At 50.6% G+C, this 11,709-nt stretch overlaps 5 protein-coding genes across 5 annotated transcripts; 4 read left to right on the forward strand and 1 right to left on the reverse strand.

The window, feature by feature from the left end:
* Nucleotides 1-181: 181 nt before the first annotated feature.
* On the forward strand, nt 182-864 carry N7496_003729 (cysteine hydrolase family protein; the record flags this gene model as incomplete). Its single annotated transcript, XM_056696660.1, has 2 exons — nt 182-592; nt 652-864. The coding sequence occupies 2 exons, from the start codon at nt 182-184 to the stop codon at nt 862-864; spliced, it is 624 nt and encodes a 207-aa protein (XP_056558872.1).
* A 434-nt stretch (nt 865-1,298) lies between these two features.
* N7496_003730 (Zn(II)2Cys6 transcription factor domain-containing protein) lies at nt 1,299-2,621 on the forward strand (the record flags this gene model as incomplete). The annotated part of the gene is made up of 1 exon (XM_056696661.1): nt 1,299-2,621. The coding sequence occupies one exon, from the start codon at nt 1,299-1,301 to the stop codon at nt 2,619-2,621; it is 1,323 nt and encodes a 440-aa protein (XP_056558873.1).
* A 1,012-nt stretch (nt 2,622-3,633) lies between these two features.
* Nucleotides 3,634-6,464, forward strand: N7496_003731 (uncharacterized protein; the record flags this gene model as incomplete). Its single annotated transcript, XM_056696662.1, has 3 exons — nt 3,634-3,757; nt 3,822-3,876; nt 3,992-6,464. 3 exons carry the CDS (start codon nt 3,634-3,636, stop codon nt 6,462-6,464), a joined length of 2,652 nt encoding a protein of 883 aa, XP_056558874.1.
* A 608-nt stretch (nt 6,465-7,072) lies between these two features.
* On the reverse strand, nt 7,073-7,999 carry N7496_003732 (uncharacterized protein; the record flags this gene model as incomplete). Its single annotated transcript, XM_056696663.1, has 3 exons — nt 7,073-7,372; nt 7,441-7,530; nt 7,622-7,999. The coding sequence occupies 3 exons, from the start codon at nt 7,997-7,999 to the stop codon at nt 7,073-7,075; spliced, it is 768 nt and encodes a 255-aa protein (XP_056558875.1).
* Nucleotides 8,000-8,648: 649 nt separating this feature from the next.
* On the forward strand, nt 8,649-11,619 carry N7496_003733 (uncharacterized protein; the record flags this gene model as incomplete). The annotated part of the gene is made up of 6 exons (XM_056696664.1): nt 8,649-8,677; nt 8,785-8,871; nt 8,967-9,093; nt 9,159-9,357; nt 9,410-10,557; nt 10,612-11,619. The coding sequence occupies 6 exons, from the start codon at nt 8,649-8,651 to the stop codon at nt 11,617-11,619; spliced, it is 2,598 nt and encodes an 865-aa protein (XP_056558876.1).
* Nucleotides 11,620-11,709: the final 90 nt, after the last annotated feature.

Raw genomic sequence — 11,709 nt, forward strand, 5'->3', positions numbered from 1 at the left:
ACTCGGCATTCAGAGTATAATCCGGAGTTCAGGTGGGTCAAGTCCGAGGTTAGCACCGTATTGTCGAGCCCAACATGGAAGGCATTCCTAGTTTATAATCTCTCACATACCCATATTCAAGTTCTCAGCTGATGATAAAAGACTGGATTTGTTTGCGTCAAAAACCAAACAAGCATCGACAATGTCTTCTCCCGAAGCCCCCATGAGCTTTGGAAAGCGCTATGCCATCCTCAACCTTGATTGGATGACCGTGCTTTTAGCTGCATGTGAAGGCACGTCTCAAGGGACAAGACTGGTCGATAATCTCTCCAAATGGCACGAAGCCATTCATCAGATGAACGAGCGCCCACTCACCGTCTATACAACTCTGGCTTTCAACCGTGGCCAGCCCGAATTGGAAGCCGGCAAGCCATTTGCTCGGTTGATCGAGTCATTTGGAACGTTTGAAGTTGGCACGCCTAGTGCGGAGATTGACAAGCGGTTTCAATTGGATGAGAAGGATGTTGTTCTCCGGAAGACAAGATGGTGTGCTACTACTGGCAACAATTTGGAGCAGATCCTCAAAGCCCAGGGGATCGATACCGTTATCATTGTATGTATTCCACAATGAACTCGGAGATTTAAACGGTTGACTAACGAAAAGTGATATAGTCTGGCCTCACTCTTTCCGGAGTGGTGATGTCTACGGTCTACCGCTTGTTCGATCTGGACTACAATATCTTCGTCATTGCAGACAATGTTCTGGAAATTCCACTAGACCACAATACGGTTTTTTCAAAGGTGATGCTTGAGGATCTCCTGCCTAAGATGAATCTGAAGGTTATCTCTCTTGAGCAAGCGCTACAGGCATTGAACGAGGCATGAAGGAGGTCCGATTCCAGTATGGTTCGGTTCGGGATTTGATTGCATAATGTACTTAAGAATTATCATGTACTTTTTTCATACAAGGACTCGATTCTCTACTGGCCAGGGACATGTCATCCCTTCATAGGAACCTGGGCCTGTTCCATGATTTGTACAAAAATGGAATGGGCTGCTGTGGTGGGTCCTCGGAGTTGATCGGATCTGAGTTTCTCAAGTCCGCAGAGCCCCGCTCAAGTCCGGAGCTCTTGGAGAGGCAAGATCACCATCCCAGTTGATTTAGAGAGGCGGATTAATTCATACGATCAAATTTGATCTGTTAGGAATTCTTTCTTTCGTTATCACCAATTACTTCCTTCCCACGTACATTCCCCAGAAAGCCCTTGTTCAACATAATTTGGTCCCATCATTCCAAGATTCCCGAACATCCGCTAGTCATGAGAACCTCTAGATATGCGACTTCGCGCCAGAAGGCATGCCAGCAGTGCTCAAATGCCAAGGCCAAATGTGACCGTCAAAACTCGGGGTGTACGAGATGCAGACAACGTGGTCTCCCCTGTGTCTACCGTCAGGCAGGACCCTCCGAAGAATACACTTTATCGAGCTCAAGCACTACCAACGATGAACGAGAAACACACAGCCCAGTGTCCATGCCCGATGATTTTGTGTCGAGCCTCCATGAGGGCAATATGGATAGTTGGCATCTAGTGCCACCCACACCTCTGGCCTCACGCAATGCTTCACATACAACGGGGGAAACCCCCATACCCATGGCACAATCTTTGTCAGAGAGCAGAACCATAAGCTCCCTGGGCGATACGCCTGAATTTCTTGACTTCTCCGGGCTGAACCTCTGCTGCCCTATCAATGTTGACGAAATACCCACTCGCTGGATGAACTCTTATATCCCAATCCCAGGAAAGAAAGTCAAAACATATCCTCTCGGTGTTCTTGACTTCATGACCAAAATACTCAAGGCATATGCTGGTGCAGCTACTCGTGGTCGAAGATTGGCATTTATTCACCCCACACAAATGACCGACCAGCAAGCGAATTCGCCCTTATCAACATGTCTAAGTCTGGTCCGCATCTGTGAAAATCCATTGCCTGGGAGTGAACACGCCGCCATGACGGTTCTCCAGCGTGAGATGGGGAATATCATAGAGCAACACACCACATACAAAAACGATCTGACGCTGTTATCCGGGTTTCAAGCCTATCTGATCTACTTTCTTGTGCTGTACTTTCGACTCGGTGAAAGCTTGAATCGTCTTCGTTCAGATACAGACGATTTCATCCGCCAAGCCCTAATCAACCTGCAGACCATCGCCCACTCTGCTTCCCGACAAGGACTAATATGCGTGGCCGATCAACACAAAACACGTCCGAGATGGGAGGAATGGATTGTAGCCGAGGCTAAACGGCGAACACTTTACGCGATGTATCTCTTTGATGGGATACTAGCCTCACGAGATAACCTCCCGATTTTCCTAGGTACTGAGCTGCGAGGTCTTCCCATAGCGGCCAGTAAATATCTATGGGGAGCGACGGATCGTGGGGACTGGGAGAGACAGTATAATTTATACCTTGCGGAATGGAGTGAGTTAGGTCCCACAATTGACGAGTTGTGGCCGATTCCCGACGATATGGACGAATTGAGTATTGTGAAGCGGCGGGACAGGGTAGATCGCTGGCTTGAGGATGTTGATGAATTTGGGACTATGCTTTATGCAGTTACGGTTTGTACACATGGAGGGTAGTGGAGGATCGCCTGGTCTTTGTGGGTTTGTGTGGCTGCTGAATTAGGAATCTCGAATGTGATGTGTCCGATTTAACCAAGAAAGTAGCGTTCTGTACGGGAAATAATTGACATTCCTTATTAGTATTTTGTCCAGAGTGTAACTGTATGTCCCAATTATCAAGTTATGCGATAGAGAATAAGTTAGGAGAAGTGTAGATTGACCAACTTTTGCAATAACAATGTGGTGCCTTTTTCAACTGCCGCGGAGCCACTCCGGATAAGTGGAAAACGCGGCTCTTCCGCGGTAATCAATTGATGGGTAGATGAAAAGAGAAGATGCAATTGCTCTAGAACTATCAACTTCTCTCTACTATCTCCTGAAATCAGTCCTCCTCAAGTATACTCTATACTTAAGACTATTGTATACTATCTCAACTATGAAGCGATAAATCGGCGAAATCGGCCCTTTCCGTATCCCCTCGGGCTCTCCGCACTGGTGGAGCCCATACATTCTTCCGTATTTCCCGTGTGCTGCTTAGAGTCTGTGTCTATGGAGTAAATACGTCTATGGTTTCATCCTATAGCCAATTAGTCTCCATGCATCTCTAGTAGTTGCCTGTCTATAACCCGAGACTTCGGCCGTCCCCCTCAGCCACCACTAATAATGCCCTCTTGCATAATTGAAGCCCAACCATACCTTAAGTACTCCCCCTGGTATTCTGGTCAGCATTGCCTTCGCATTGGATTATCCTGCTAGACTACTAAATACCTGTCATATTTACTCTTTTAATATTCCACGTGACTATCGTCTCTCCCCCTCACTAGAGTGTTCAAAAGTGCCAAACTGTGCCAAAAGGCCAGAAACTCGACCCGAGCAAAAAGGTCCTCCCCCCAAAATCCCAAAAAAAACCAAAACCCCACAATTCCTTTTTTTCCCCGCTCAGTTCCTAAAGGACCTCAAATTCTTTCCCCTCTTCTTCCCCCCAAATCCCGCAGAAACCCCAACCCATCCCCCCATCCCAAAAAAAACCATGGAGGACGACAAGACTGCAAAAGTCAAGAAGAAGAGTGCCACTCACCGCAAGTCCCTTTCCTGCGAATATTGCAGTCGCTCGTTCGCCCGCTTGGAACATCTCCAACGCCATCTCCGCACCCGTTGAGTAACCCCCCTCCCTCAAACTCCACGAGTCCGACCAACTCTCCTAATGTCGGACAACAGATACCAAAGAAAAACCTTTCTCATGTGACATTTGCTCCAAGTCCTTCGCCCGGAGGTAAGTCCATGACGTTTTTATCGAACCCCCCCCCCCCCCCCCCCCCCCTTTGCTCCTCGTGCTTCCACAGCCCCCATTGCCCAACCCCCCAATTGCTTATATTGGCGCTTCACAGTGACCTGCTGGTGCGACATGAGCGATTGGTGCACCCTGCCGAAACTGCGGCCGGTCGAGAACACCGCGCTCATAACGGCGATAACCATCACCACGAGATTTCAATTCAGTCGACGATAATTCAGCCCGCTGCACACCATGAATCCCGCATGTTAGAGCTGGCCGATGCTATCCCGGTCCATACCCAAGTTCCCCCTCCACCTCCCGAGGTGCAGGTTCAACCACCCCCGATCGTCGAGACCACCCATTTCAATCCCTCTTGGGGCTACGATTTGAATCTACTGTCGCACGCTGCTAGTCATGTCGCACTGGAAGGACAGCAGGAGAACTTGGAGTCCATGCGAAAACCATCCCATGCGATCGGCACGCCATCTCAACCTTTACCACCGGTCCCGGAGAGAGGAATTACCGATAATTATGGTGTAGAACCGTCGATTCTCGACCTCACAGACTTGGGTGACCCGGTCCAAGACTTTACCGTTTTCCTAGAGAGCGTGGGCTTGTCGTCCGACTGGGACTCGGGGGTCTTCTCGTCGGTCGAAGAACCCATGTTGCCGCCGAGTCTATCAATGGATTCCAAGCAGCAAGTGAGGGAGGCTACCGCGTCGACGAGGTTAGGAGGTGATCTAATGAGCGACCCACGCGGTCCGGCAGACGAGCAGCCTTCTTTCTCAAATTTCGGGTCCAGGTTACCGTCTCTACAGCCCGAGTCTCACGAGATTGAGGATCGTATTGGTCTGTCCGATGAGGGCTCCCGGCCTGCATGGGATATAACCAATACCGATCGCCAAATCTTTGTCCAAAAATTGGAAGAATTCTCCTTTGTTCTTCCCAAGGGGTTTGTTCCTCCATCACGGCATACCCTATCTCGCTTCTTCGCGGGGTATATTAACGGTTTGAATGAACATCTTCCGTTTGTGCATGTGCCGACATTGTCAATTGCCAAGTGCTCTCCAGAGCTCACATTGGCTACGGCAGCTGCCGGATCACATTATCGCTTTGAAAACGGTCGAGGAATTGACCTCTTCCATGCGGCCAAAGCCATTCTATTAGAGCGCCTTCGCCGCAGGGATAGCCGGCAAGTGCCTCAGCCATCGTGGAATTATATTTCTCCTCCCTCGGGCTTCCACAACTCGCGTGGTTCGTCGATGATCTCGAACACAGCGAGCAGCCCGTTTCAGAGTCAGCATATGCATAATCCGCCCGTGAACCCTTCCATCTATACCCCCGATGACTCTGATGCACATATGGAAGTGATACGGACGTTCCTGCTACTGACCGTATTTGCTTCATGGGAGAGACACCCGGAACTTCTGCGGGAGATTCTCTCGCTGCAAAGCACATTGGCAAGACTCGTCCGAGAACATGGTTTGGCTGAGCTTCCCCCTACACCAGAGCCTATCAGCTGGGAAGAGTGGGTTCGTAGAGAAGGTAACAGACGGACGAAAATGATTGTCTACTGTTTCTTCAATCTCCACTCCATTATGTACAATATTCCTCCCCTGATTCTCAATGGGGAGCTGAAATTGAACATGCCTTGCTCCCACGACCTCTGGAAGGCCAATAATGCCGCCCAATGGCGGCGCCTTCAACGTCTCCGACAAGGCTCGGATGTCCCCTTCCAAGACGCATTTGCCCGACTCTTCATGAAATCCTCGACCTCCTTCCCTCCAGCTCCTATATCTCCCTTGGGTAACTATATCCTGATCCACGCCATTATACAGCAAATCTTCTTTGCTCGCCAACTCTGTCTATCAGCCCCGAATATGCAAGGGACCAGCCTGCGACAGGAAGATCTCAACGTGTTGGATAACTCGTTGGGTGCCTGGAAGGCATTGTGGAAACGCACGCCGGAATCCAGCATCGACCCTCAGAATCCTGCTGGCCCTATTGCATTCACCTCGACTGCACTTCTGGGTCTCGCATATATTCGACTTCACGTCGATCTGGGACCTTGTCGCCACCTGATTACCCAAGATCCGCATCAAATTGCCTCAGCTCTCGGGGAATCCCCACCTCTCGTCCGCAGTCCGCGCCTGATCATGGCACTGCTGCACTCTGCACACGCCCTCTCGATTCCAGTAAGACTGGGCATCGACTTTGTTGCTCGCACGCACTCATTCTTCTGGAGTATCCAGCACTCGCTGTGCAGTTTGGAATGTGCGTTCTTGCTCAGTCGCTGGCTGCTCGCCATCCCCGCGACACAGTCTGAGCAGCGACTATCGGAACACGAGCGGAAACTCCTCCTGTGGATCAAGAGCATGATGGATGAAACCGACATGGCTGTTGATCCACCCGGAGCGCCGGACCTGGAGTTCATGGCGAATCCGTACAAGGTGCGCCAGCTCAGCGTTGCGATTGTGCGTGTGTGGGCGCGTACTTTCAAGGGGAATACCAGCTGGGCGATTGTGGACTTGGTTGGATCTAGTTTGGATGCCTATGCCGATCTCTTGGAGACCTGGACTGCCTCCTAGAGAGCAGGCGAGGGGACAAAGCAGGGATACAAAACTGTCTCTCCCTGAACACTCCAGTGACACCCACGTAATGATTTTTTTTCCTTGGACCATGTGGCTTTTCTTTTTGACTTTTGACGAACATGATATCTAGCGGGGCTTTTTGAGTTTTTGTATATGCGAGGTTTGGGATTGATCACTGTGGGACGATTATTCATTTTTTTGACGGTCTGCTCTCATGGTTCTGTATGTATTATGATTTTCAGCCCTTGTGATTGCTGTCTATACCCGGTGATGCGCGCGTTTTTACTTAGCCAGGGCACGGAATGATGAATTCTTATTTAGCCCTAGTTGATTCTTGATCCTTGCTTTACCTATAAAAATGGTTTGGAATCTGGCTTTGGCCCGGTTGAATGGAATGCATTTGATATCCTGCGAAGAGGGTTGAGCTATTCTGTCCAGGCTAGATCTCTGTATTTGTATGATGGGTGTTTCGGTAGACACCAGGCCCAGGGTTCATTATAGGCCTTTTATGATATTTCGTCACGTCGTAACATTTTCACATATTCATCTCCCGAGTCAGTTCCACGCAGTCAAGACAGTACTTGTCCACAAATGAAATTGTGATATCAAGCATTCTTCTGCAGTACTTTAACTCGATTCTTCATCACGCTCGCCGGCACAAACCGCAGCGCAGACATGGACTGGGCCAGGCTGTCGACTTCCATCTCGTCCGGGATTGTCTCGGATCGAACGGGTGACCGAGGCTCCGCGCTCGGTTGAGATACCGAGTTCCGGTGCCGCAGTCGTCCCTCATGGATGGACGAGATGGATGCTGAGGAAATCCGGCGTCTGTTGCTCTTGTTCAGCGGTTTCAGCAGCGAGGTCTGATTGTCAATGCCGTCGTTGACAATGTAGAAGTTGTAAGTCTGGATGAAGTCAGTATATCAGTTCTCACTTGTGGATGGTACCTCGAGGGCAAAGTGAGATCACATACTCGAGGGAACATGTGCTTGTCGATTAAATGAAGTCGTCGACTCCGCGGGTTTGAGCATTTGCGCTCGCAGTCCTCCACGAAACAGCCGTACTAGTCCGGCAATCAATATTAGCAAGCTGAACCCTAGACAGAAAGTATATCTTCCACCATACAATCATTCACGATCAAGGTAAGAACTTACAGTCTTCTCTCCCCGCTCCCTCATCGCCACCACGAGCGAATCATGATTCTCCACAATATGAAGATTCAAAAAATGCGCCGTGGGGAAATTCTTGCTACACTCCGAACAGCGATTGACATGTGCCTGCTGATAGTGCACCTCGTAGTCCTCGTACGAGGTAAACGAGACCGCCTCTCGATGTGGCGGTAAGGTGCAATGCATGACGTCGGTGAGCTCAGCCGTGTTCAGGCAGGGGATTTTGCTCCGATCAGATGGTAGCGTTGTCGTGCTGATCGTTGAGCAGGTTGGAGAGCTGGGACTGGAGCTGGAGGTGAAGGGTGAGTCGTGGTTGGGAGAGGGACTCCGGGAGTGGCTTTGGGAGCGTGAGTGTTTGGCCATTTTGTCCCGGCGGGTTTTGGGTTTGGGGTTTAGGGGTAGCAGGCTTGGTATTGGGCCTGGAGGGGGTGATGGATTGTGACTGATCGGACTGGAGCGGGGCTTGGTGCAGGTTAAGTGCAGGCGTGCAGTAGTGGGTTCAATGAGTGGATGATAGAGAGTGGAGGAGATGTGTGGGAGAGGAAAAGATGTAGGAGTTGGAAGGTGGGAGAGTTGAGGAGTGGTGATGAAGTATAAAAAGGCCAGGACTGATCTAGGCAATGGTAGAGAATTGGACTACGACTTGTAGGCAAATATCTGAATAATCACCAAGTTCATTGACTATAGCAGTCTTAGTATGAAGTTCACTTTATTTCCACCGCATCTTTTCCTTCTGGAACCCCCCACTAGCCACACCTGCGGGCGCAGCCACAGATTCCGCGGCCGTACTCCACGCCCTCGACTACTACTCTCCACGCTTTTTCCCAATCTCGACCTTTTTTCCCTGTGCCATCTTCTCCCTCTTACACCCCCACCCCCATATTCGCCTCCGGGTGTCCCGATCTGATGGCTTGTTCACCGCTGCCTTCGCCCGCAGACGTCCATCCACCCAGAGCCATCTGACGGGCGAGGTCTACGGTGGGGTGGGCAATCCGCACGTCCCAACTCGACTATGGCGTCCTCGTTTCAGGATGCGTGGCAGTCAGTCTTTCCTTTGCAGTCCGATTCTATTTGCTCTTATTTTCAACCTATATCAGCAACTTCTAAGTTGAAAAAAGAAACTAATTAACTAATCTTCTGTCATACAGGACTGCGCTCGATGCCGAACGGGAGTTGTTGCGCTGCCTCGCTGAGAAGGAGCCGACCTTTGCCGAAATCTCACAACTTTTGTCCGAGTACGTCCCCTTTACGCGATTCAAAATGGAATATCATACACCTCGCGCGCTTTTCAAAGATATAAAGTCTAACTTTTACGTCACGTTTGTCTCAGCTTCCGCACCGCTTGCCAGAATGCGATCCTTTCCGATTTCGATACCGCTCGTGGAACCGACGTGGAGGGTCGCCTGTGGGATGCGCACTTGAAACTTAATACTCGGTTCCGCAAGTTGCTCGCTCGCGTGAGTCGATGGCCCGTCTGGTGGAGTACTAGCGGATTGTGGACTAACGTGTGCGACTTGAATAGTATCGAGAGGAAACCACCAAGAAGAGACCCGTCGAGAAACGGAAGCTGGAGAAGCATTATTTGGATTTCATCAAATCCAGCCAGCGATTCTACAGGGGATACATTCAGCATCTATCATCGCATTTCGGAGGCATCGTGGAATTGGAGAAAGTGGCGCGCAAGTTCAATTTTGAGAGTGCGCAGCCTTTTATTCCCCCTTGTGTGTGATCGACCGAGCACTGACATGTGTTCTCTTTCTTTGCTTTTTCTAGACTTATCGACTACCCCTCCATCTGCGATTACACCCGACCTGCGCTTGCGCATCCTTCAGTCTTGCCATGCGACTCTCATCCGACTGGGCGATCTCTCTCGATATCGCGAAACCGAACTTGCCAGCAACAAACGCAATTGGGGCCCAGCCATTGGGTACTACGATTTGGCTTCGGTGATCTATCCTGCCTCTGGCGCATCGCATAATCAGCTGGCGGTAATCGCGCTCGCTGATGGCAACCACTTCCGAGCCACATATCACCTCTACCGGGCGTTGTCTGCCCACAATCCGCATCCCTCTGCAAAGGGAAACCTGGAAATTGAGTTCAAAAAGGTGATGAACCTATGGGTCAAGCGGGAATTAATCAGGCCTGAGGACCAAGGAATTCCCGGGAAAGCATTGGCACCGTGGTTTGTCTACCTCCACGCGCAATGTTACAAGGGCAACGACTTCCCCGAGCATGATGAGCTGGAGAGTGAAGTGATGAGCCAACTGGCAGTTGACATCAGGGAGCGCTCGCATGAAGGAACACTCCAAAAGTTCTGTCTTGTCAACATTGCTGCAGAAGACTTTGCCCGAACTCGGTCTACCGAGGAGTCGGTCTCCAATGCGCGCATGTTCTTCCAGCGCATCAATGTGAAAACCTTCTTCACGTTATTGCAGATCCTGTTGGTAGAGCTCGAGCGTTTTGCTGGTGAGGATTCGAGCAACAGCAGCAAAGACTCTAAGAACGGTCCCGACAAAGTTACCGTTGTTGCTCGCCGGATCTTACCTGCTCTGCGGCATTACAGCTCCTGGCTTTTGACCACCAGTGATTTTCTTATCTCACCAAAGGAAGAGCAGGACTCGTCTCTTACGATCCAGATTCAAGAATTCTGGAAGATCTACGCAGGCACCCTGACCCTGTTGGCATCTACATTTGATGTCGTCCATCTTCCCGAGATCGATTACCTTCTAGAAGAGGATGAAGAAAGCCTCGGGTTTGCGCCACTGGACCAGGCGGCGACTTCTCGTCGATATGTTGGTATGGGCGATAAGCTTAAGCCTAGGATGAACGATCCAGGTGTCGAGAGAAGCCATCCAAACATGGAGATGCTCTACCGAATTCGCGAGTTCGTGATCGATGGTTTGGATTTGGTCGTGAGAAACGTATGTTACAATCGTTTGATGAGCTAAATACACAAGTTTCTAACCATATTCTAGAAAATCCCTGTTTCTCTTGTGGATGAAGAGGACAAAAAGACGTTCATCTACCAAGAGGATGGACTACCGTCTCAGTTCTTCTCCAGTCCCCATGGTCGCCAGAATACCCTCACGACGCCGGTAATTGAACGAGAGGATATCCCGGCAGTTTGCCAAGATTCAGCCTCTGGTACCGAGGCTCGAAGCATGTATGGTGACTCGCAGTCTGCCTCTGTCGCAGCCTCCGCATCAATGTCGGCCAACATGCACCGCATCGTCGAAGATGTTGAGCGCTTGGTTGAATCCGACACATACGAGAACGCGCCCAACGTCCCCGATCAGTTCGCCTTCCTGAATGATTCCGGGGAGATGCCCACGCCTTCTGCTCGCATGGCGGCAAACCTCAACACCTTCCCGTTCAACGAGAAAATTCCACAGTCACTTAGTACTCCGATGGCTCCTCCCGGCCTTGGTCCACCTGTCGTCAACGCAGCAGAAGCTCTCCGTGCATCAGTATCTCAATCCTATACACCCCTCCACACGCTCCCTAGTATCCCTAGCATCTGGAATACTTCATCGCCCGCACCACTGCGGGACGGTTCCTCCCCACACACACCACCAGGTCTCGGTCAGCCATCTTCCATGAACTCAATGGGAATAAATCCCAGCGCTACTGGATCCCCATCACAGGACCAGATCGCAAATGATCTGCTCCGCCATAACCTAATGGCCCAGAGCCAGCTCTCCAGCTCCATGGATATGTCAAACTCTATGCCATCATGGTTTCCCCAATCCAATCCACACCCGGCAAACAATTGGGGCCCGGATCCACGTCGCTTGTCCTACAACGTCCCCAGCCAACCCATTTCGAGTGGCTTCCCAACTCAGTCGTGGGCAAATGATGCCTTTATCGCTAGCAGTCTGGCTTCGGGTGCTGGGGCCTTTAACCCTGTATTCAACGGTCACCGCAAATCAGCCACCCAGCTCGGCGCTATTGGTCAAACCCCACCTTGTGGACAGGGCGGTTGATAAAGCCTGCATGCGACTTGTCTACCAGTATCAATTGCATGTGTGCACGAATACACAGTTTGCCAACTGAGCGAGACCATGAACTCAAGC

Source organism: Penicillium cataractarum (genome assembly GCF_028827025.1).
Source record: "Penicillium cataractarum strain IBT 29864 chromosome Unknown utg000002l, whole genome shotgun sequence".
Classification (NCBI taxonomy): domain Eukaryota; kingdom Fungi; phylum Ascomycota; class Eurotiomycetes; order Eurotiales; family Aspergillaceae; genus Penicillium; species Penicillium cataractarum.